The sequence below is a fragment of the Zootermopsis nevadensis genome, unplaced genomic scaffold, assembly GCF_977971745.1.
Source record: "Zootermopsis nevadensis isolate Lab colony 2312 unplaced genomic scaffold, Znev_1.0 Znev_ptg000007l, whole genome shotgun sequence".
NCBI classification, from domain to species: Eukaryota; Metazoa; Arthropoda; class Insecta; order Blattodea; family Termopsidae; genus Zootermopsis; species Zootermopsis nevadensis.
The window spans coordinates 3568455-3590474 of record NW_028259139.1 but is presented as its reverse complement, the minus strand read 5'-3'; the positions used below and the strand labels follow the sequence as shown (position 1 = coordinate 3590474).

Sequence of the window (22020 nt, the reverse complement as noted above, 5' to 3'; positions counted from 1 at the left end):
CAATTATGTTTTCTGTATCATATCTTTAAGTAAATTCTTTCAGCCCAGTAGGCCCATCTACTTAGGTTATCACAGTGTGAACAAAGAGTGCATAGCATGAGGATTGTCATATATAAAGAATTTTTAAGGATGTAGAAAAGCCCATATTATGTTTAGATGCAACCACAGAATTTTGAGGGACAGGAAGGAGACAGACTAGCTAGTGTACGGGCCGAGACTTAACTGTGAATATGAAGCGTAAGAACTAAAGTAACACATATTTGTATTTGAGTTGACAGTAAATCCCTGTATGAGATATGCCCTACATAACGGACCAATAAGCTTTAACACATCTGGTGGTCCATGACAAGGATTTGTGTGTATCAGGAATTTTTATAAGGAATTGCATATTCGCTCACATGTTATAGTTAGACAAGGGCAATTACTCTCTTTCATCATCGAAAATTTATCTAACGTAATTTATTAATTTTATATTTTTATAAGGCACGGATTTTATATACAGATACATATTTGTGGTCATGTATTTCACAATTATTGTGTACCGCAGGTGAAAAAAGGTTGCGATACATGTCTAGTAGAGGAGGCCGAACTGTTAATGTCATAGTCATAACGTGTTGCTGTACTGTGTTACGCTATCTGCGAAGATAGCCAATTTTAGGTTTGTTAGGAAGGAGCTATGTTTAGATACCAGTTTTAAACAAATTTTGTTTAGCGGCTGTGTCAACTATCGATAGGTCGTGAAGAAATAAACAACCAAAAATCGCATTGCGGCAATTTGCGATGTTCAAAATGGACGGCTATCCTAGAACACTGCACTACGTTAGCCAAGAGACAAGGTACTTCATAACCGTTTCTTTTCAATTTTGAGAATAGTTGCGTTGCAGAAGTTGCCGGTTGTTATAGGTAATAGTATAACAATGGTAATTTGTATTTTAGTCGTCGTGGTTTGACGTACTTGTGGAAACAATGTGTATAAAACTCATATCTTGATTTGCCTAATGTAGCATTTACACCATAGCATTTTACTGCATTGTTTGGGCTTGAGGTAAGGGCTGATACATGGTTTTCTGGAGTAGTGTTTAATATGAAGAACTGTCACTGCATTATATAACTTGTTAGGTCAGTGTCACTGAATTTTTTATATAATATGAACGCAGGTCTACTTGTATTGCGTTGTTTTACCGCCAAATTTGCACTTTGTCTGTGTCGGGCGGCTTGAAAGTAGACGAGACTTCATCTTAGGGATGATGTTCCAAGGTCGGAATTCAAAGTGTACATGTGTATTGAATGCCAGTACGAAGCAGTGGTTTTAATTTTATGTGAGAGATTTGTATTATAGTTCCTTTCTCTTATTTTCATAAGTTTCATTTTATAGAGTTGTTTTCGTGTGAATTAATTCTTCAGTAGGCTAGCCAAATGAACGATGTGAATTAATTTGATGTACCTTACCCCCTCTTATTTTCCTTCAGGCAGGTACTGTGGATATTTTTTTATATTTTTTTCTCCAAAAATATGCAGCTTGGCGGAGACAATAGTTTGTTTTTATTTTTGTATATTCCCCTCATAGTTGGGAGGGCGAGGGTCCGTCCCACAGTTCAAGAAACTCCTCCATAAACCATAGACCAATGGCTGACTACCAAGTTCAGAAAAATGAAGGAAAAACCAACTTGATTATTAACTACCTACCACAGAATATGACTGAGAAGGAATTGTACAGCATGTTTGTTACCATCGGTCCAGTTGAAAGCTGCAGAGTCATGAAGGACTTTAAGGTAAATATTTATTGTAATACTAGAAGGATTTAGTCAGTTTTTGATTAATATATGTTTGAGTTAAAAATCTGTTATATTTTATTGTGTCAGTGTTGTATCCTTTTTTTTGTGTTTTTACTTCAGACAGGATATAGCTACGGGTTTGGTTTTGTGAACTATTCTAAGGCGGAAGATGCATCACGGGCCATTGGCACATTGAACGGGTTGCAGGTGCAGAACAAACGACTGAAGGTATCATTTGCTCGTCCAAGTGGTGAAGAGATCAAGGAAACAAACCTGTATGTCACCAACCTGCCACGGTACGAGTAAAATGTGTGTGTTAAAAGTATTGTTTATAGTACATGTTACTAATAATAGATTAGATTAATTTAGTATGCCCTAGAATTAGTTGCTTATCTTTGCAAGTGATAGGCATAATGTTGTAATGGACATAATGATGTGAGAAATTTGCACCATAAGTGGCCAGTGGAGAAATTAAAAGTGTTGTAATGCTCTTGAAACTGGATTATGTACTAAACTTAATGAATTATTCTTCGGCTACCAGCCATGTTAGGTGTTTTTTTTGAGAAAACACCATTTCAAAACCGTCCTCGTCTTCAGGGTACTCCAATTCTCTAATAAAATATTGGTTTAAAGAATCAAAATTACTATACTTTTTATATTCATTTTATGTAAAAAAGACATTTTTAATGCTCTAACCTCATATTTCTTAGTATAAGTGCACCGAGTCCAATAATTGGTAATAACAAAATAAATACCTGGAGATTTATAGCTCAAGGTTTGCGTTACCAGATTGCCTGTAAAAACATTAATAGATTGATGGAGTGTGATCTTATCTGTATACAGAAGCTGGACCATGGGAGAGCTGCCTTTTTGGGCACATTTTTGTGAACCAAGAGAACATAAATAATACTGTAATACTTAAAACATTCACTGTCAGTGATAGCAGTCTCTATTCAAAGAAACTCATTGCTCATTAAATCATGTGTAGCATTTTTAATAAATTTCCATGAAGTTTCAATATGTTGCCCTCATTTAAAATCTTGTAGCCTGCAAGTCAGTAAGTAAGCAAGGTTGAATGTGACCCTAGGCCTCAAGAAGGTTGAGAACACTTGTAGTACACAAAGCATTCACTGCCAGTGATAATAGTACTTGTTTTCGGGCATGCCAGTGATGGCTCACACTATTCTAGCTAGACTTTTAAACATCTTGACTTTTCTTCAGTAGGTTCTGTGCAATTACCAAGAGACTTCCACACATCATGATGAACACTTTGAGGAAGAAAAATATGTATTAATTTTAAATAGTGAATTATTCTAATTGCGAATATTTATTGGTTTGTTTAGCCATTGTCACGTAATCTGGAAGTTTAAACTGGCATTTAAATATGTAGCAGTGAATGTGTTAATTTTGTTGGCAGTATTAAATACATTAACTGCTTTTATGTTGATTATTAATTTTTTAATATGATTTGCATATTGTATCAATTTTGTTTGTTGGTGCAGCAACATCACAGAGCAGTATCTGGACTTGCTGTTTGGCAAGTACGGACAGATAGTACAGAAAAACCTCCTGAAGGACAAGCTAACAGGCATGCCCCGGGGTGTAGCGTTTGTCAGGTGAGTTCTTTCCTAGTCTTGTGTCTGTGTTTCCTTTTGTCAGTTTTGGAAAACAGTTCTTCCAAAGTATTCATCAGCATTGTGAAAAATAATTTGTAACCATACAGGACCAATGTTTTGCTGTCATCTGCAGGTTTTCTTGTTGTTCTTCATGTATGATTGTGCAGACAATTTGTCGGCTTATAAAATGTTTGCTTACTGCAGTAAAAAATATTTTTCACAAAGGTTTGACCGTCGTGATGAAGCACAGGAGGCTATAAACAGTCTAAATGGTGTTATCCCAGAGAATGGGACTGAACCATTAGTAGTGAAGATTGCAGAGGAGCATGGCAAACAAAAGGCAGCCTATTATGCAGGTTGGCAGGCGGGATATAACCAGAGCAGAGGTAAGTATCCTACTGCTAGCAGCTTTGACTTTCTTTATGCATTACTTTTCCAAGCTTTTATCTCTTATTGTGAATGTGCTATGCTGTGGTTTTTTCATCATCATCATCATCAGCTATTATATGTTGTTGCCGAGTACGTCGGTTTCATGCATCGGTGTTGAAATTGGTCCAGATGCTATGTCATTCCCCATTTTTTTCATATACCTTGGAATGCAAATGTAAAACATAATGGCTCTCTTCTGCTGATTTTAAGACTTTGGTATGTTTGGTTTTGCACGTATCATAGGAATTGTTAATTGATAGTGTTATCCTTGACTTTAAAAACTTAAATTTTGCTAGAAAAGTATTGCATTTGGAGCTGTTTGTATTGATTAGTGTGCTGATTTGTTTTTTATTATTGATTCTCATGGGACCTTTCAGTTTTCTCTTAATCCAGTGATTATATATGCCATTGTGAACGTACATTTTAATTCTGACACAGTTTTTAAATGGTGTGTCATGTGGGTTTTATTTGATAACTGTAAAAGATAAGAAACAATACTCCAATTACTAAAAGGAGCCTTTATGATTGTGCTTTTGCAGTTGGTTTCCTTGAATTTTCACTTCACATCTATCCCTCTTTATTTTATGAACAGGGCTGGGATTCCAAAGCATCCTTTTCATTTATTGAGTTTGTAAAATTATTTTTGCAAAGATAAATTATATCAAATAATTGGTTTTTGATTTCAAAGTACATAAATATCTGCTTTTAAAAGAAACTTTACTTCCTTTTTCTGCATTTGAGTACATTAAGAGCACTTCTATTTAGCTCTGTTTTCAGGACAGGTATCTGGAGTAGGTAATTCTTTCAGATTCCATGATCCTACAGTAGTATATGTAGCATTGTATGACCACAGTTCACAATTTTGCATGTTTAAAACTAGAGTTGTTTATAAATAATCAGGATAATGACCGATGGTGGGCTCGTGTGAACACTATAATGAAATTTGTGGTTCCATAAAAGAAGAGTAATTCCTTGACTATCTGAGTGTCTACCAGCTTGACAAGAAAGAATCTGCTCCGTGGAGTTAGTTGCATTACTTTTTCTATAAGAAACACGTTTAAATGGAACTGATGTTTGGGGAGTGTCCTCTGCATCTGAAGATTGCTGTCTTCTTCATACTCATCACCGTGATAACCTCAAATTTTACGTCCTCTACATCCATCATGAAGCCTGATGGCAGGTGTACTGAATAGGTTAAAATTATTAATATTATGGCTTTTATCTAATGTTTGTAGAGTGTGGTACACATGTTTGATATCTGACTAGTAACATGACATTATAAGGAAAAACTGTTGTCACTAATCTTCAAAATTTCTGAGGTCTGTGCCATGGAAGATATTGCTGGAAGTAACTTCTGAAAGTCCTCTGTTGTCACATTGCTCTGAATGTCTTCAAGTGATTAACAGTGAGACCATGTCATGCCGGTCTTTAATTCTGAGAACATAAAGTGTTATAGATATTAATCAGGCAAGTTGAGTGGATGTTCCAACACAGATCTTTCTGCCACAAAACTTTATTGAAAGTGCTGTGTCAGAATGTGTATTAGTATGCTGAAAAATCTGCTTGTCCAGCTGAATATTTGATTTTTATTGATGATGCACTCATATAAATGTCTGCAAAATTTGAAGGTAGAATGCTTAGTTGACTATTTACTTTGGAGAAACAAATTGATGATGGATATGTTCATACCTATTCCTAATGTGTCTGATATCAAGAAAGAGGTCAGCATGGTTTGGGTAGTGTTGTGTGTGTGTGTGTGTGTCCGTCCAGCTTTTCCATTGGAGATTCTGGCTTCTATTTGTGGGCCTTGTTGGAAGACCCAGGTCCCATCGTGTAGGTCAGATTCTTCCAACTGTCTTGTTGATGCTTCTGGGCTACTTTCTTATCTACCTTTTGCTCACTGCTGAAGTTTTTTGGTACCATTTTGGTAAAAACATTCTTCATGTTTGGATCTTTGATTGTAATCAGTCTCAGTTTTTCTTTTCATTTTTAGTTCTTCCGTTGTCATTTCTGACCATTTCAGTAACTTTTTTGCATTTATATTAGTTCTTGGAACTCATGCAAGACCAGATTTTCTGTTGTTCTAACATTTTTGCTGCTTTGTTCAGCTCCCTTTACAAACCCAAAAGCCTCTTTTGTACACACTGTTCCTTCTCCATAAAGTTGCTAATTTTGCAAATGTCAGTGTTATTTGTTCCAGTGTTATTCTCTAGTATGTCAGGTACAGTAAACCCTCGATTTAATGGACTAGTAGGGGGAAGGGGTGTCTGGTAATGCTGATTGCCCCGTTAAATAGCACATTTCTTTCTGCAGTGCCATCATTTCCATTAGGAATACCATTAAGCAGGTTAGTAATATGAACTGGACACCTTCAAAGACACAAGGTTTATTTAAACACTACAATGTGAAGAGATAATTAAGTTGAAAAAAGATCCAAAAGTCATTAGCATACATTTTCGGTTTTAATGAACTTTGTCTGTTAAAACTGAAAATGTTTGTTATGACTCCTGTCCAGAAAACATTTGGCAATACCAGATAGCGTCTGTTAAATCTGAAATCCGTTAAATCGAGGATTTACTATATTGGCCGTGTTTTGACAAAACACTTGTCAATAAAATGCTTACTGCAAATATGAGACAGATCAAGTCTTGACTGCTGAATCATGAAGTCATATGACCTGATTTGCACCATGTGATCTCTGCAGAAAAGTATAAGTCCAAGTATTTGTAAGATAATGTACATCAGGAGCTTTTGGATTTGTAAAAGTCAGGATTTAAGATGTATTATTCTTTGGTCTTGAAGAATCACCTTGCCATCATGCCATTGGCTCTGCTGTATGGCACATCTATGTCTTCTTCCCATTTGTGTTGTTTTAACCAAGCAGCAAACAGTGCTTCCTTCTTCAGTGTTGCCTTTAAACACTTCTGAATGCCACCTAACTTGCTCATTTCTTCTATTCTTTCAAGTATTTAACCCTTGCAGTACCAAGATCAAGTGTTAAGAGTGAAGGTAACAAATTAAAATTGCCTTCACACAAAGAAATTTAAAGTAGATTAAAATATGGAGAATGCTTGCTACCATACATTCAGAATTTTCTGTCTTCCCATCTGCTACCTAAAACATGAAAATCGAAATATACAAAACTATCTTTTGATTTTGAATATGAACTTGGCCTTTCACATTAATGGGAGAACACATACTGAGGGTGTTTGAGAACGGGGTGCTGTGGAGAATATTTGGACCAAAGAGGGGTAAAGTGATAGGATGAGATTGGTAGGGCATGTAGTGTTTGTGGGAGATGTGAAATGCGTACAAAATTGTTGGAAAGCCTGGTGGCAAAAACACCACTTGAAAAATTAAACAGGTGGGAGGTGAAGTGAAGGGAGGTTATGAATTGGATTAATCTGGTTCAGGATCAGGATTGTTGATGGGCTCTTGTGAACATGGGAGTGAACTTTTAGATTCCATGAAAGGTGGCGAGTGTCTTGCCTAGCTGAATGTACTGCCCACTTCTAAAGAATGATTCTGCTCCGTATAGTTGGTTTGTGCCAAGATCATTTAGAATGAGGTAAAGAGTTTGTATAATATTTCAGCATTTTGAATTGATATATGCAGTTGTGGACTGTTCATAGAGGCAGACATCCTGCCTACATTAGTGTGGTATTTGAATGTTTCATTTGTGAGAAAATTGATTTCAAACAAAAATTTTAAAAAAATACTCAGTAGTATTGGCACCATTCTTTAAAATGGTTGGTAACAACCACCTACAAGACTACATGGTGTCTCAATCCAGAAAGCCGTAAACAACATCTTTGCCAACTTGAGAATCTGAAATCTCAATACTCAGCATATTTAAACCTTTTTTGTGGGTGCGTGCGTGCTTTGGGTGTTTGGAATTCTGGCTGTGAAAGAGTTCATCTTGGCTTGTATGATTACTACATACATTACTGACTGTTACTTGTTAGCATTTGTTTATAAACTCTGCAGTCAGAGGTGGTTGTTTTTTAATATACTATGTGTTATCAGTTAAGGTGAAATAAGAAAGCATTTCTTTTGTAAAGTTACTTGTATGTGTACAGAACTGTTACTCAGTTATGCACTTTACCATTTCCTCAAATTCTGGTCATGCTGTAGGGTGTAGAGTGAAATTGTATTTAAAATTTCTCTGGAAAACAAGGAATTCAACACTAAAGTGAGAAAACTGTAAGTGGCAGTGAGATAATGGGATGGGTTGTAGATGTATAACATTAGATTAGGATTGCACTGTATGTATTAACTCATACAGACCCACCACCAATGGCATACATAATTATTAATTTTAGCCTTCTTTATCTTTCATGTAGGATAATATTGCCTGAATGATGTCATACTGCATTTTACATATATTTTATCATTTTTAGAAAGTGAAAATATAATTTTATGACAAGCTTATGGTAGTAAATGGGAATATATACAATATATTACAAAGTATTTATTATGTTTAGTTTAAAATTAATTAGAAGCTGGAGGTCTTACATGGATGTTAATGTGTCTGTGATTTCCCACACTTGGTTTGTGAACCTTTTGGGGGTGTACAAAATGTTTCAGGGTGTTCACAAAAAGTATTGAGTGATGTCAGGTTTTTTGTATGTTTGTGTTGATTAACAAAAGTAAATAATCTGTAATTATTTGTTTTAGAAGAATGTCAGTCTTATTTCCAATGTTTATTTGAGGTGTATGTTTACACTAGTTTGTATTTGCATGAATTTATTTGCTGAGAATGTCTGTACCATCACTTAAAAAGATGTTAGACTGCTGTGAAAGCATGATAAAACTGCAGTCAGAAGTGCTGCATGTTCATTGACTATATTGATTTTCAGTTTTAAACTAATTACATGATGTATGTTCTTCTTTGAGTGGTTGATATTTATTCATGTTGTTAGTTTTCCTAGTTTTGCAAGTCATCACCATATTTCCCGAAGTCCACTATTTGACCCAGTCCTGAGCCAGTCTGTCTTCACGTCCTGTTTTCCTCTCAGTTCATTTCAGTATTATCCTCCTATTTATGCCTACGTGGTTGAAATGTTTTGAAACTTGCTGTGTGGGTGGCTGCAGTGCTCAGGCAGGGGGCAGTGCTCCCGCTTTCTCAAAGATGAGACTTTTGCATGATTATTTTCATAGGGATAAATGATGTATTTTGTGGAGGCAGAACCATATCTTGAGCACTTCTTTCTTACTGTAGAAGACCAGCCCTGTCTATAAGTCATCCTCTTGTGTGCTACACTTGAGTTTCTTTGGCACCTCCTCCTTATTGACCTTATAAATTTTGTGATGTTGGAAGGTGATAATGAAACAGTCCTGCAGCTGTGATCAGTAGAATTTTTTCATTGAGTCCCAAATTTAATTTTGTTTAAAACATGATAGTTATGAGGTATGCTACATAAGACCAGTGAGTTGGAGGTCATAACCAGAAGATGAGCCAAAAGACAAATGTTGAGATGAGTCAGGAAAGCTACTCATACAGCTCATTATGTGTGTGTGTATGTATGTGGAATTGGAAGCTTCCATTGTGATCATAAATAGAGGTAGTGGTAGTGGTGGTGTTTTTCTTGATGCTGAAATAAAACTGTATAAGAAGACATGTTATCAGAAATATTATTGTAAAATGCAGCACTCTGCATTCATTAAAAACTGCAAAAAGATATTGTGGGTAACAAGTAAAATGCTGCAAATATGTGACAGTGTGTGTTATGTGTAGGCTCTTAATCTGGTTGTAACACTTATTATCATTAAGTTTTGATGCAGGACTGTTTCTTGTGCTTTTTTATTATAGCATGTAGACACTCAACTTACTGAACCTGATTTTTTTAATGAAGGAACTGATGCTACATTTTTATTTCTTTCTTCCTTGTGCAAAAAGGAGGCGAGGGTTTGTATACCAAGAAAAGAACATATCAGTATTAATCAATGGCACCCTTATTTAAAAAACAAACAAAAACTTTTAATTTGTTTATTTATTTGACATTGATAATTAAATATTCTTACAGCTTGTCAGTGCTCTACTAATTGGCTTCAGCATCAAAGCATGAGGATATATAGCTTTCAGTAGGGCTGCCTGCATAGTTCTGTCAGTGTGGTAGGTGCCCTTCTATATATCATTGGTGTTACTCCTGTCATGTAGGCAGAGTTGTGATATTCTCTTCTAACTGGTGCCCCACTTTGATTTTGAGTCGAGTGTCCAATTTTTGTTTGTTTTTTAAATTGTCATGAAAAGTGTACAGAAGATTTATTTCATGTAATGTAATTCTATGTAGACAATGTTGTAATTGATTTTTAATCAAACATGGACAGTTGCAATTTTGTTTATATTCCAGTGAAGAAGGAACTGGAGGTAATGTTCATATGTTTAAATCGAAGAAGTCACCCAATGTACAAAGGAAATTATTCCATCATTATTTCACTTTAATAATAATAATAATAATAATACATTAATATTGAATATAAGAATTATATTAGTGCTTGTGTTGCTGACAGAAGCAATTTTCTGTTTTCTTTCTACTTTATAAGTGAAATCAGACTAGTAGTTTGTACATAGACTCATTATGTGCTCTTCAGGTTAATGTATTTCTGCAGTTCAGGCAGTTTATGTATGTATAATATCTGAAGGGTACATACATACTAGCTGTATCTGTACTGTATGTAAATTGTTGTACATTCTGATGTTTCAGATTCATTCTGTATTATTATATTGTGTGTGTGTGAGAGAGAGAGGATAAAGTATTACATTGCTGCGTGATGTGTTGTTATTGTGTTGGAGGGGGCGCAGGAAGCCGGGGTCGAGGGGGTGTCGGGCGAGGAGGGGGCATGGTGCGGGGTGGCGTCGGTGGCTACTCGGGAATCCGAAGCTACAGCGGCGTCATGCGGCCTGATAAATCTCATAACCGGTACAATCCCATTGGCATGGGCGGAGGCTACAATATGTACAACTGGAACTAAAGTTAGTAGATGTACTCACTCATAAACATCTAGGAAAGGGGAGACAAGCAATGGGGTTCCTACATTCTTACAGCAGTGATGATAGAAAAGCACGCTTTCCTGGTCTGATATTTCCTGATCTCCAATTTTCCTGTCATGTTGGGACTTTACTCATAATTATTTTTTTAATGATCATAATGAGAATACAGTTTATTTTATATTGCATTCCCAAACTTATTCACGGGTCACTGAGACAGTACTATGTTAAATGTTCCAATTTTTGTTTATTTTTTTATTTATTTATTTTTTTTCATACTGCAGTTGGGGACGAATGAAGATGCATATGAGTTCGAAGATCCGTCGTTTGGGAACTTTGGAGCTGCAAGTGGTGGATTTTATTTTTTATTTTTTTCCTGCTGCATTCCCATCGTTAAATTATAAGAGTGCGGTAGCATTTCTCACTGAACTGGACCAGTTGTTATAAAGTTCTTGGCGTTCAAAGAGCTAGCTTTCTGTTCATATTTTTGTATTTTATTTCTTTCGGAAAATTTATTTTAAGATGGTGTGTTATGTATGTTTGATGTAAAATAAAAGTTTCAGTGAGGAAGGCGTTACAGCTATTTTCAGTATACTTTTTATGTTTATTTATTTTATGAAACCTGGGGACTGATGAAATCAGGCAGTGAATTTTATCATCATTTGTACCTTCACGTGATTTATTGGGAATTGAACTGCAGTGTCCACATTTTATAATTTAAGTCGCAATATGTGGTTTTGTTTTATTTTATTTAACTTCTGTACTGCGGACAAGGCTTGGGTTGTAGATCTTCTCAGACTAAGGTGTCATACTCCGTCAGATGTTACCTTGCTTTCGTATGATGATTTCTAACATTCCAACAGACAGGGATACATATTTGACACCAGCTTTTCTCATACATAGTAGTTGCTTACAAGAAACAGAAGAACAGTGGAAGCACTTTGTCTTACTTGCTCATGAAATAATGGCAATGTGATGATATTACTTTGATACATAAGTTTAATAGTGAGAAGAACAAGCTTGGAAAGTGTATTTAATACTGGAATACGCATAATATTCTCATGTGCTCTTTGTAGTGTGTGTTTAGAGGTATTAAATTCACCTTGTACAGTAGTTCCCACTTTGGTCACCAGCTCACAGCACCTCATTGTCTACTTTACGAATTTCTTCTGTTTTCAATTTGTTTTTACCAGTCATAGGTTATTCAAAAATATGATGTTGAGGTTGTGCAGAATAGTACAACCTCCACATCAAATGTCATTCTAATCCATCCAGTGGTTCTCAAGTTGAATTGACTGGACAGACACGACCTGCCCATAGTGTGTTCTCACCATTCACTTTATGCAAAGAACGCATAACAACCTGATATCTGTAGATATCACAAAGATTGTAGGTCTGAACTAAAACTTATCTTCCATGATTCATTTTATAGTGTGTGCTGTATTTCTTATGTATTTGTATAGGTTAATGGCTCAACCATCATTTTAGAGTAATGCCATTTTTAGGGTGTTCATATAGTTATTCATGCATAGGACCGACTATTTACACAAGTCACAGCTGTAGTCATAATTTGTTTTAGATAGGCACAGATAGCCTGGGATTGTAATACCTTTAAACACAGCTAGCACATACAGGGAATTTTGTAATCTTGTTACTTGCCTTCATGGACAAAGATTTTGGATGTGCGGAAGCAGATCTTCCACATTTTCCTGTTTGTGTATACCATAGTGTTGTGACTGTGAGTTTGCCCCAGTATCTTGAAGAAATCTGCTGTTGCAAGAATTTGATGTCCATGTCTCCATTACTGATCATCTCTGTTGTATACACAATCTCTTGAATTTGTCATCATTTGAAGGATCATGAGGTTTGCAAGCTGATCTCCTCTGCCATTGTTCAGCTGTATTATGCATCATACTGATGTGACACTAAGTGTATAGGTAGACTTGCATGTTTGCGAGGAATACATTTCCGAGATATAAGGATACTGTTAGAGATATGTTCATGAGATAGTAGCAGTTATTGACTTGAATAATGTCATGAACTTGTATAAATATATGCATGTATCCTTTTAATGAGTTAGATATTATTCTATTCTCTACAGCTTTTTCCTTCTGTAAGGCATGTAAACTGGCATGTGTTTGAAGATGATCAGATAGTAAATTCCAGTAATGTGCTTATTTTGGAGGGAAGTTTTTGATGCATGACATTCTTTTCTCTCTAAGAGATATATTTGGTTGTGTTGGTTACACTGAGGGTTCTTCATGCATCTAAACTTGAACTGTAACACTTTAATAAGTATAACAGAGTATAAAACATGAAACATTGCAGGTAAGGTCACATAAGGAGAACAGCAGTGGAATACAGCATAGTCTATAATACATTATGGAATTTTTTGTCATTTTTCCTTGCATGCACAAATGTGGGGGACATTATTGACATTAAGAAACCAGTTAAAATGTATTAATGAAAGTGTTTTGTAGAATTTGGACTGAATTGCCTTGGTTGTGATTACAGTATTAGAGTCACAGAATCTGGCTAGGAAGACTTTTTAAAAGTATATGTTATAGTCACAGGTAAGTAACACAAAAGTTTTGACACCTCAAGAGGTGACTAGAGAGAGAATAATATAAACTGCCAAGACCAGATAGAATATAAGCACATACACAAACAAAATGTCAAATTAACACATCGATATATTTGTATATTTTGCTGCATATATACATTAGAGCTGTAACTCTAGGTACATAAGTAATACTTCATTATCTCATAATTCATTTTTGTGCATTTATTTGATGGATGCAAGGCATGTTAAGCAATGTGTTATGCATGAGATTGGAAATTGTCTTTTGATGACAAGAGGAATTACTTGCTGAACAAAGAAACTTGTAACACTTTAACATTAGTTAGACAAATTAAGGTTATGTTTTAAAAAAACTGCATGGAAGATATAGAGATAAGCATATTTGTTCCAAGTAAAGAAAGTGTCAAGGTAAAGGTGTTTGGTGCATGTTATTTATTTAGATTCTTGTGACTAACAGTCTTCTTACAAACAATATTAAACTAATTTTATTAGTTTATAAAGTAAAAGTAAAGGTGTCCCACTATGTGCCATGTAGGCGCTTGGGGGGAGGAACAGGTATAGCTCTTACTCATTATTGACCTTGGCACTAGATTGGGGTGAGTGGTCAGCATCACGCTCTGGCCGCACTTTACCCCAGGAAAGAACCCTGGTACCCATTGGATAGGAGGCTGGGTGGGCCCCAGAGCTGGTCTGGATGCAGAGTCTAGAGGAAAAATCCTCTGCCCCCGTCGGGGATTGAACCTCAGTCGTCCAGTCCGTAGGCAGTCACTATACTGACTGAGCTATGCTGTCTCATTTTATTTGTATAGTTGCAAAACTTGGTCTGTTACCTCCGAGACAGAGAAATATACCTGTGGAATGTGATGCAGTCTGCTGTGAATGCATATTGCCGTTTCACAACACCGACACCTGAAATAAGCTGTCTTAAGGAAACACCACGTGTTGCTCACAAAGAAAGTGATTATTCTCTACAACATTGCCCACCCCATACAGCCTGTTTCAGAACAAACTCCAGTAGCAGTTTTATAGCCCAAACCCTGCAAGTAACGACTTACACCTTATTGGACCACTGAAGAAGCACTTTGGAAGAAAACACTTCCAACATGATATGTGAACACTGAGCTGTCGCTTGATAATTAAACAGACAATGTATTACCTGCAACAGATGTCTCACTTATGCAGAAATAGAAGGCTTGTTGATTATTCCTTATTCATTTGGATGTCTGTGTGAAAGTAATAAATACAAGTTAACACAGCCTCAGGTGTTACTTAGCTAGCTTTTTGTGATGGATTCAGAAATTAATTGTGCTTCTTCAGTAGCTGGGTTTGACATTTAGAGGACATGGGTTAATATAATTTACAGTATTTACATAGACGTAACACTTCCTGTCCACTTCCTGCCTCTACCTTTATAATTTCAAAGCCATTAGCTGTGATTTTCCATGTAGTTACCATACTATTGTGTGAACGCATGTAAGTTTCGTCATTAAATTTGTCTGATATTGAATATTAACTTCACATTTTCATGAAATTTTCATCTATACAGAATATTTCACAGCAGAATACAACTTTGGTTCCATTGAACACCTCTTGTGCCCTGTGTTGAGATTTTAGTTGTGTCTAAGGTTTATTTTATTTAATCAACGTGGTGGTGGATTAATCTTTCTAAAGCCTTGAGAACTGACACAGCACTACATGACTTTTACTTCCTGTATTCTTTCATAGATCATACATAGTCATTAGCAATTCTCATGCCATTGAACTTGGAAGAGAAAAGGAATCAGAGAAACTAAACAAAGGGCATAAATAAAGATAGTGTCATTTCAGTACAAGTAGGTTTGATTGTATACATATTTAACACAAAGGTAATGTTAATATTTCAAAACAAAATGATTTACGAATGAAAGAAATTTGATTTGAATGTTATTTCATGTTGCATATTCAGAATGTGGCTTTTCCCGCTTATGTGGATCAATTTTTTATTGAGCACATCTGTCTTTGCAGTGTTATATTATAACAGTGAAGACAGTGACCTTTGCATGCATTGGTGACTTGAACTGTATATTGCTGTTGGCATTGATTGATGTGCGGACACAGTACAGCTGTCTCTGCTGAAAATAAATGTACATTACAATATAGACACATCCAGAAGCAAAATTCATTAATTGTAGGAATTATCTGTGAACCCCCTGTGACAAATCTTCACATGAGAATCTGATTCCTGCATCAGTACCAGTTTTATAAATGTTCTGTCATGCATGAAATGAGTACAGGCACGATTTACATCCACCTTGTGTTTTATCGTAAAAATAACAGACTTTGATTAAATTAGTATTGTTCTTGTATATCTAATGAGATACAAGGAAACAAAACAATGTTTGCCTCTGAAGTGTGAATCCATATTGTTGAGTAGAGTTGCATCAGCACTAAATGTATTTTTGGCCTGTCTCTCCAGAGAAAAACAGGTGCCTGCTTCAATGTGATAAGGGAGCCAATACCTTTTGAGATTTCAGATTCTCATGGCAGCAGGTATGAAGATGACAGGCTTCTGGGATGTTGCACCATGTAGTCTTGTAGAAGTTGATCAACATTTCGGAGGTGCGTATTGTCCACATGTTAAACAGCTTTGTTCATCATGCTGACTTAACCAAGTTATCAACATAATGTGCTCTTAAACTTTTACAGAAGGATTTCCAGACCTATGTTCACTGGCCCCTTTGGACTCATACTGACATCCTGGTGTTTCTGTAATTTATGGAACACGATTTAGAATATTGCATGTTATGATTCCTGACCATTGAATTTTTTTTTTATTGTCATTTTAATGAAATATAATTTTGATGTACAATGCATTTAAAAAAATTGCCAATGCTTTCAAAAGCAGTTCAGGTGTGATCATGAACTCTGTCTTATTTTTAACTGAGTTGCATTTGTGCTTCTGGTATCTTGAAAATATTTGTAATTTAGGACCTGGAAATCATTTACTCATCACATTTGATGCAAAATATTTAATGACAAAGAATTCAGATAAAAATTGTGGCAAATGCAAAAATATAAAACTTATTTTCTTCTTTTAAAATGGGTGTTTCCACTTTGACAAGATAATAGTATTTTCATTAAAATACATCAAAGAAAATTTTCCAAGTAGGTTTATCTTTAAAGGTTTTGCATACAATGGAAGTATGTAACATGTACCTATAACTTAATTTTGTATCTCTCCACAGGCGGAGGTGACAGCCTCTTTAATTATGTGCATTTAATAAGCTGTATATTGTTCAATTTTGAATTTAAAAATTAAAAACTATCATTTGCAAGTAACAACAGTGACCCTTTTTATTTTGTCAACCTGGATCTGTTTCACATGGCCCAGCACTTCCTCTGTTAGGACCCTACCTACGGTAGTAATGACCTCATTTTCACGATTTTAAGACCTGGTGCCAGTCCCATGTGCCTCAACAAAGTCCAGAACAGTGGGATTAATGGCACACTCCTGATAGAATTCCTCTAACAATGCCTTCTGCATCTGTCCAGAGGGGTACGTGATGCCTTGTTCTTTGTATCCATCACAGTTAGTCTTCGCATGAACTAGAGTTGCATACACACGTTTTGCATTGTAAGCCTTCTGAAGAAAGATGACACAGATGGCCTCACTTCTAGTGTAACCATTGGCTGTGTAAACAATGCAACCAAAAGTCAATATGCCTCCTCCTTCAGAAACAACTGATCATGTCAAGTTCCAACAACTATAAGCAAATTAAAATTTCTTATTAATTAAAATTATTTAACTGAATTACTAAGTGACACATCTTATAGCACAGGACTTTCTTTGAGCAGCTGATATGTACTTGCCTCATAAATAAAATCCCTGCATTTATGAAACCAAAATAGAAGTCACAAATGCCTACCACTGAAATCTGGCCTCGTCAAACATTTCATAAGAAGTTAATTTTTGATTAGAGAAAGCTGCATCAATGCATCCCCCCCCCCCCCCCCCCAAAGCCTGAGAACCACCCCTTTTTGCCTGTTTGGAACTGCTCATTCAACACATTTGCAGTTATCCTTCTGACTGCTATAGAATAAAAACCTTAAATTGAGAAATGAGACTCATTCTAAACAACAAACCTGGTACTTCAAAATGGTCTCTTACAGCAAAAATAGTTCTTATATATTGTTTGCATTATGTTCAACAAAACTGATGCATAATATTTTTATAAAATCTGCCCATCCATCCACACATCCAGCCCATTTAAGTGTCGAGGATTTATACCTAAACAGGAAAATAAAATGATGCAGAAATACTGAAAATTACCAACAGATAATTCTATGTGATCACAAGGAGAACAAATTGGAAATGTGTGCACAGCGTAACAATTCTGGTGCGTTAACTTTGTTACTGGCTCTAGATTTTCAATGCGTGAATACTCCATCATAAGTTATGGGAGAGGCTGTTTGTTCTGTAAAAATATGGCCTTTGCAATTGAAGTCAGTGACATAAGATTTGTATGGGGTCAGTCATTTGTGCGGGTGAGGTGTCTGTTGCCTATCTGATGAGATTATGACCACCACGGAGGATTCCACCAAATAGTTGGATGGGCAGGGTGACTGGCTGGGGATTCTCAGAGCTCTTACTGACATACAGAATGAGGGCCATATTGTATGATTTTTATCAAACGCAGAATGTGTCAAAATATTCTAGTGAAACTCCCCAAATTACATTTTATGAAATCGGTTCAGTATTTCTTGAGTTGTTACATACAACACAGTCAGCCAGAAAAATATGGAAAAGCTAACTGAAGAAATTTTGCAACTTTAGTCACAAACGTGCCAAAAAATGACACTTAAAATACCTTAATTTTTAGTAGGTACTTGGAAAACTAACATGAATAAGAAATGCCTGTGTAGATAGTAGTACGATAGAAAACTTGCACTTTGGTGCACTAAGCATTTCAACACACACATTTTGTAAGTTGAAATGAAATAGCATGAGAGTGTCAGACCATTGTCTGTATTACACCTGCAAATTATAAAATCACCCTAAAATCTCGCACTTCTTTTTTCCCCTTTTCATTTGTTTATTTTTTGAGTTCACCTTTGTTGTAGGATTATTATGTTAAGCTGATAAAACTGATTGCTAAATATTGGCTGCCTGAAGGCAGACCGATGTCTCCTGAAGCTTAAGGACAGGCCATCCCCCGTGTCAAAGTACCTACACCCAGTTTTTTTTGGAAAAGGAACGACTTGATTTTACGGGCGTCTATGTAAATGCGCAGAACCTATGGGGGGAACAAGGACCTTTCACTTCCCGGCCTATAAATCCAGCTCCTCACACCCTATTGGCATATTCATCGCCCTGATGACGGAGGCAGTATGACCTCTGAAACGTTGGTTAACATCGACCAGACTACACAGCGCAATAACACAGAAGACGGATATCTTCAAGGAAAAGAAGTTTATTAATAATTGCGACAATGAATAGGCAATATTTATCCATAATGAACATTGAATATGTTCTCACGGGGTGAAAGTGTTTATTGTGGTTCGTCGGGGTTCTGACATCTTGTTATTTCCTGGTTGATTACCAACGTTTCGGAGGAGGTGGAGACTACATTCCGCATGAACGTTTGCAAGGATCTGCAAGACCACATGACGTCACCGAAAACGGTGTTCTGTTTTATATTTCTCTATTGGCAGCGTGTTGTCTGTGGAACAGGGCTTACCAGACTTGACCAGATTTTCTTGTCGTTGGTTTCTTACCTTTCAGGAAACAATGACTTACTCTGTGACAAAGTATAGAATGTAGATTGCTCTGAACTTAATGACCTCACACGTGAAAGCGGAAGAGAATTGGAGTTCATTGTACCATGTTTGAATTTAGAAGAGACTTGCTTAATTAATGCGGTTAAAATTGTATGTAGATGTACAAGACACGTTCATCGCTTCCTGTTTACCCGGGCCACTCACATCACCTCATCTGACCTGACCGTGTGGGAATCTGCGGTTCAATAAAATTATCAGAGTATTTTGAGGTACCTCAGTGTAGTGAGGAGAAATCACCGTGGAGGATACGGGCACAGCGTAAGTTCGTAATGCTCTGGTTATCGACACAAATCACTAGAGTGAAACAAGCAAGTGTTCTTTTTTACTTTCTTTCCATGTAGTGTTCTGTAGTTGTTTTGTACGTTTACTGATACAGAAATGCGTTAAGACCCTGCTGTTAAATTATTCCCGTATTTTAGTTTTCATGGGGAAATTTTTCGATAAAGAGCAACACCTACAGACATCTGCTAAATTATTTATACTTGTTTGATTATAATATAAAAGCCGAATTCATGGAAACAGTAAAGTATTACTCAGAGTGTATGATTTGAGGTTTTATCATCGGTGAGTATGAAGATTTATATCTTCTGGGTTGTTGCGCCGTGTGGTATGATAAACAACAGAATACAGAAATCTTGATACTACTCAGAGTATTTTAATATTTTATTGTATTTAAAAATAAACAGTTTGAAGTGGGAATTAACATATACCAAATTTCTGTCATAAAGTTGAGATAGAACGATCGATTGCTAAAGAAATTCTATATTCTGTCTTCAGAGCCACAGACTATTAATGTGTTGCGACAAAATTTGGCGTGAGGAGTTGTTAGCTCCCTGCCCAACTCTCTATCAGGAAGACCACCCATTCTCGGCTGTTCGAGATAACTTATTTAAGATATTTAAACCACTAGCCTTACATTGAAGTATCCAACCGCAACATGAGGACGCACCAAGCTGTTTAGTCCACTCTTCTTATTTAAACACAACACGAGAAGCTCTCAAAGTCCGGAATCCTATATTCATAATCGCCCAAACAACTTAACATAGATAGGACTTGAGGTACGTAATGTGATTTGTGCTAGTAGTTCCCGCCTCAGAAGTTGGCAGTGTAGTTATGCTGGTGTTGCTAAAGACAGGAGTTGTACCAAAATGTGCCGTCTTCCAGAGTTCCGAGAAAATCGAACAACTATGTAATGCATTTGTCTGAATTACTAACAAAGGGTAAAAGGATATAAGCACGCGTTCGCTTTGTTATGGTCACGGGAATATTTGGGAAAATATTCCTGTAGTTGGTGACTAGAACTCTTGTGATGTAGATGTTTAAAGATGTAGTTGATTTGTTGTCTTATGTTTCGCCTGCAAGGGGTTTCCGTAGATATCTTAGGCTGCATCTGATTGTCGATAGGATCTGCATTATTGTGAATGGCTTCTCTCAGACTCTTACGACATTCCTAATCCACTGCAATTCAGCCTTCGTGCGCTTCAAAACCAATAAACCCAGAAGCAGGACCAAATAAACAAATATTAATATACATTTGCATATTTTGGACTTTTTCTATCGTCTCATCTTCGGATAAAGACGCAAGGCTTCGGAAGCCAGGCCGTGCTTACGTCATGAGGTAGAGAAGATCGGAAGTTTTCTGGAATTCATATTATTGACAACAAACATGCAAGCTAAACTGGTGCATGTCTTGATGGGGTGTGAAGTATAATCATGTAGGGGAGGCCTTTGCCTCCTCAGATCTTGTATATTATCACATGCATAAATTAAAATACATTTTCCAACAGTTATAATATAGGCCCTTCACATGCTACGAGCGTGATATGTTAATTGTATTTTTGTATTGAACTGTCCGACTGAAGTTTGTGCAGGATGTAACGCTTGATGAAGGATTCTTATACGAAGACAATAACGTTGTTTACTCTAATCTGTCATTATCGTTTGAACAAACTGAATTGTTTTATAACTACAGTGTGATAATTTTATTTGTGAACCCAAGGACATTTAAACAACTGTCGGCAGCCTGGAACTCTACGAGGTTATTTATGGCTAAAACATACCTGGCGTTCATTGTAGATGGGCTTACAAATAAAATGATCGTTCTGTACGTACACCGGAACCAGTTCAGTATGCGGAGTGTTGCACCGCAGTGGTTAGCACTCAACTTCTTTGAAGTTTGCAACCGGGACACCAACTGTTGTGACAAAATTTTGTTGTCAATGGCGGCAAATACTGACACAGTACCTGGTAATGGACCACGTCTGCTTCCTTGTACTTCATTCTTATATCATTTTGCCATCATTAATTCATCGCTACATAGTCGAAGAAGCTGACATGACATCGCTAAATAAATCGCGAAACAGTGGTTTTAAAGCCCTAGGAGCTCACCTAGATAATCAACCGTAATCTATATAATTTTAGTAAGATTTTTATGTTATGTTTTTTTATATCTATAGATAATCTAGTATTAACTGTTTCGGATAGGCCCATTTATTTTACTTCTACTTAGAAGTATAAGTTCATATATCTTCATTAGTGTTTGTTTTATTAATATGTTTAAACTTCTGTTCAATAAGATTCACCTATTATAATTTTGTCAACAATAGAATTCTTATCTGCAATGAATGTGGTAGTCGAGGTGTAATAGCTCCATGCATTCTTAACCTTGGTACAAGCTGGAGCTAAGTGGTCAGCTTCATTCCCTGGCCACTATAACCCCAGTGGCAGTCATAGACACAAAAAACTAATGAACATAGATTAGTAATATCTTGTTAGCCTTATTTTGGCTTTAGGAAGGAAGGTCCCATACCT

At 36.3% G+C, this 22020-nt stretch overlaps 2 protein-coding genes and 1 long non-coding RNA gene across 11 annotated transcripts in view; 2 read left to right on the top strand and 1 right to left on the bottom strand.

The window, feature by feature from the left end:
• Positions 1–703: 703 nt before the first annotated feature.
• Positions 704–16715, top strand: LOC110830704 (sex-lethal homolog). Of its 9 annotated transcripts, none has more exons than XM_022065933.2 (7): positions 704–836; positions 1568–1772; positions 1896–2071; positions 3278–3391; positions 3617–3777; positions 10617–10796; positions 11096–11405. In XM_022065933.2, exons 1-6 carry the CDS (start codon positions 781–783, stop codon positions 10793–10795), a joined length of 891 nt encoding a protein of 296 aa, XP_021921625.1. In that variant the 5' UTR covers positions 704–780; the 3' UTR covers position 10796; positions 11096–11405. The 9 variants fall into 9 exon arrangements, with proteins under 9 accessions (XP_021921625.1, XP_021921633.1, XP_021921632.1 ...); XM_022065937.2 differs by having other exon boundaries at positions 763–903; XM_022065938.2 differs by lacking the exon at positions 704–836 and adding an exon at positions 919–1045.
• On the bottom strand, positions 13294–20631 carry LOC147874577 (uncharacterized). Its single transcript, XR_015533897.1, has 3 exons — positions 20126–20631; positions 15891–16137; positions 13294–15503 (listed from the first exon to the last, which is right to left on the bottom strand). It is a non-coding gene; the product is annotated as an uncharacterized LOC147874577 (long non-coding RNA).
• Positions 19337–22020, top strand: part of LOC110830700 (fatty acid synthase-like) — a 45550-nt gene continuing 42866 nt past the window's right edge. The window contains exon 1 of the mRNA XM_087343978.1: positions 19337–19467. The gene's annotated coding sequence lies outside the window, so the exon portion shown is untranslated. The remainder of the gene's footprint in view (positions 19468–22020) is intronic.

Bases quoted from the DNA above. Each gene is read 5' to 3' on its own strand.
- LOC110830704 (XM_022065933.2), top strand. From the start codon at position 781: ATGTTCAAAATGGACGGCTATCCTAGAACACTGCACTACGTTAGCCAA. The intron at 1,773-1,895 runs GTAAATATTTAT...TTTTTACTTCAG, and splicing joins GAGTCATGAAGGACTTTAAG to ACAGGATATAGCTACGGGTT. The intron at 3,392-3,616 runs GTGAGTTCTTTC...TTTTTCACAAAG, and splicing joins CGGGGTGTAGCGTTTGTCAG to GTTTGACCGTCGTGATGAAG.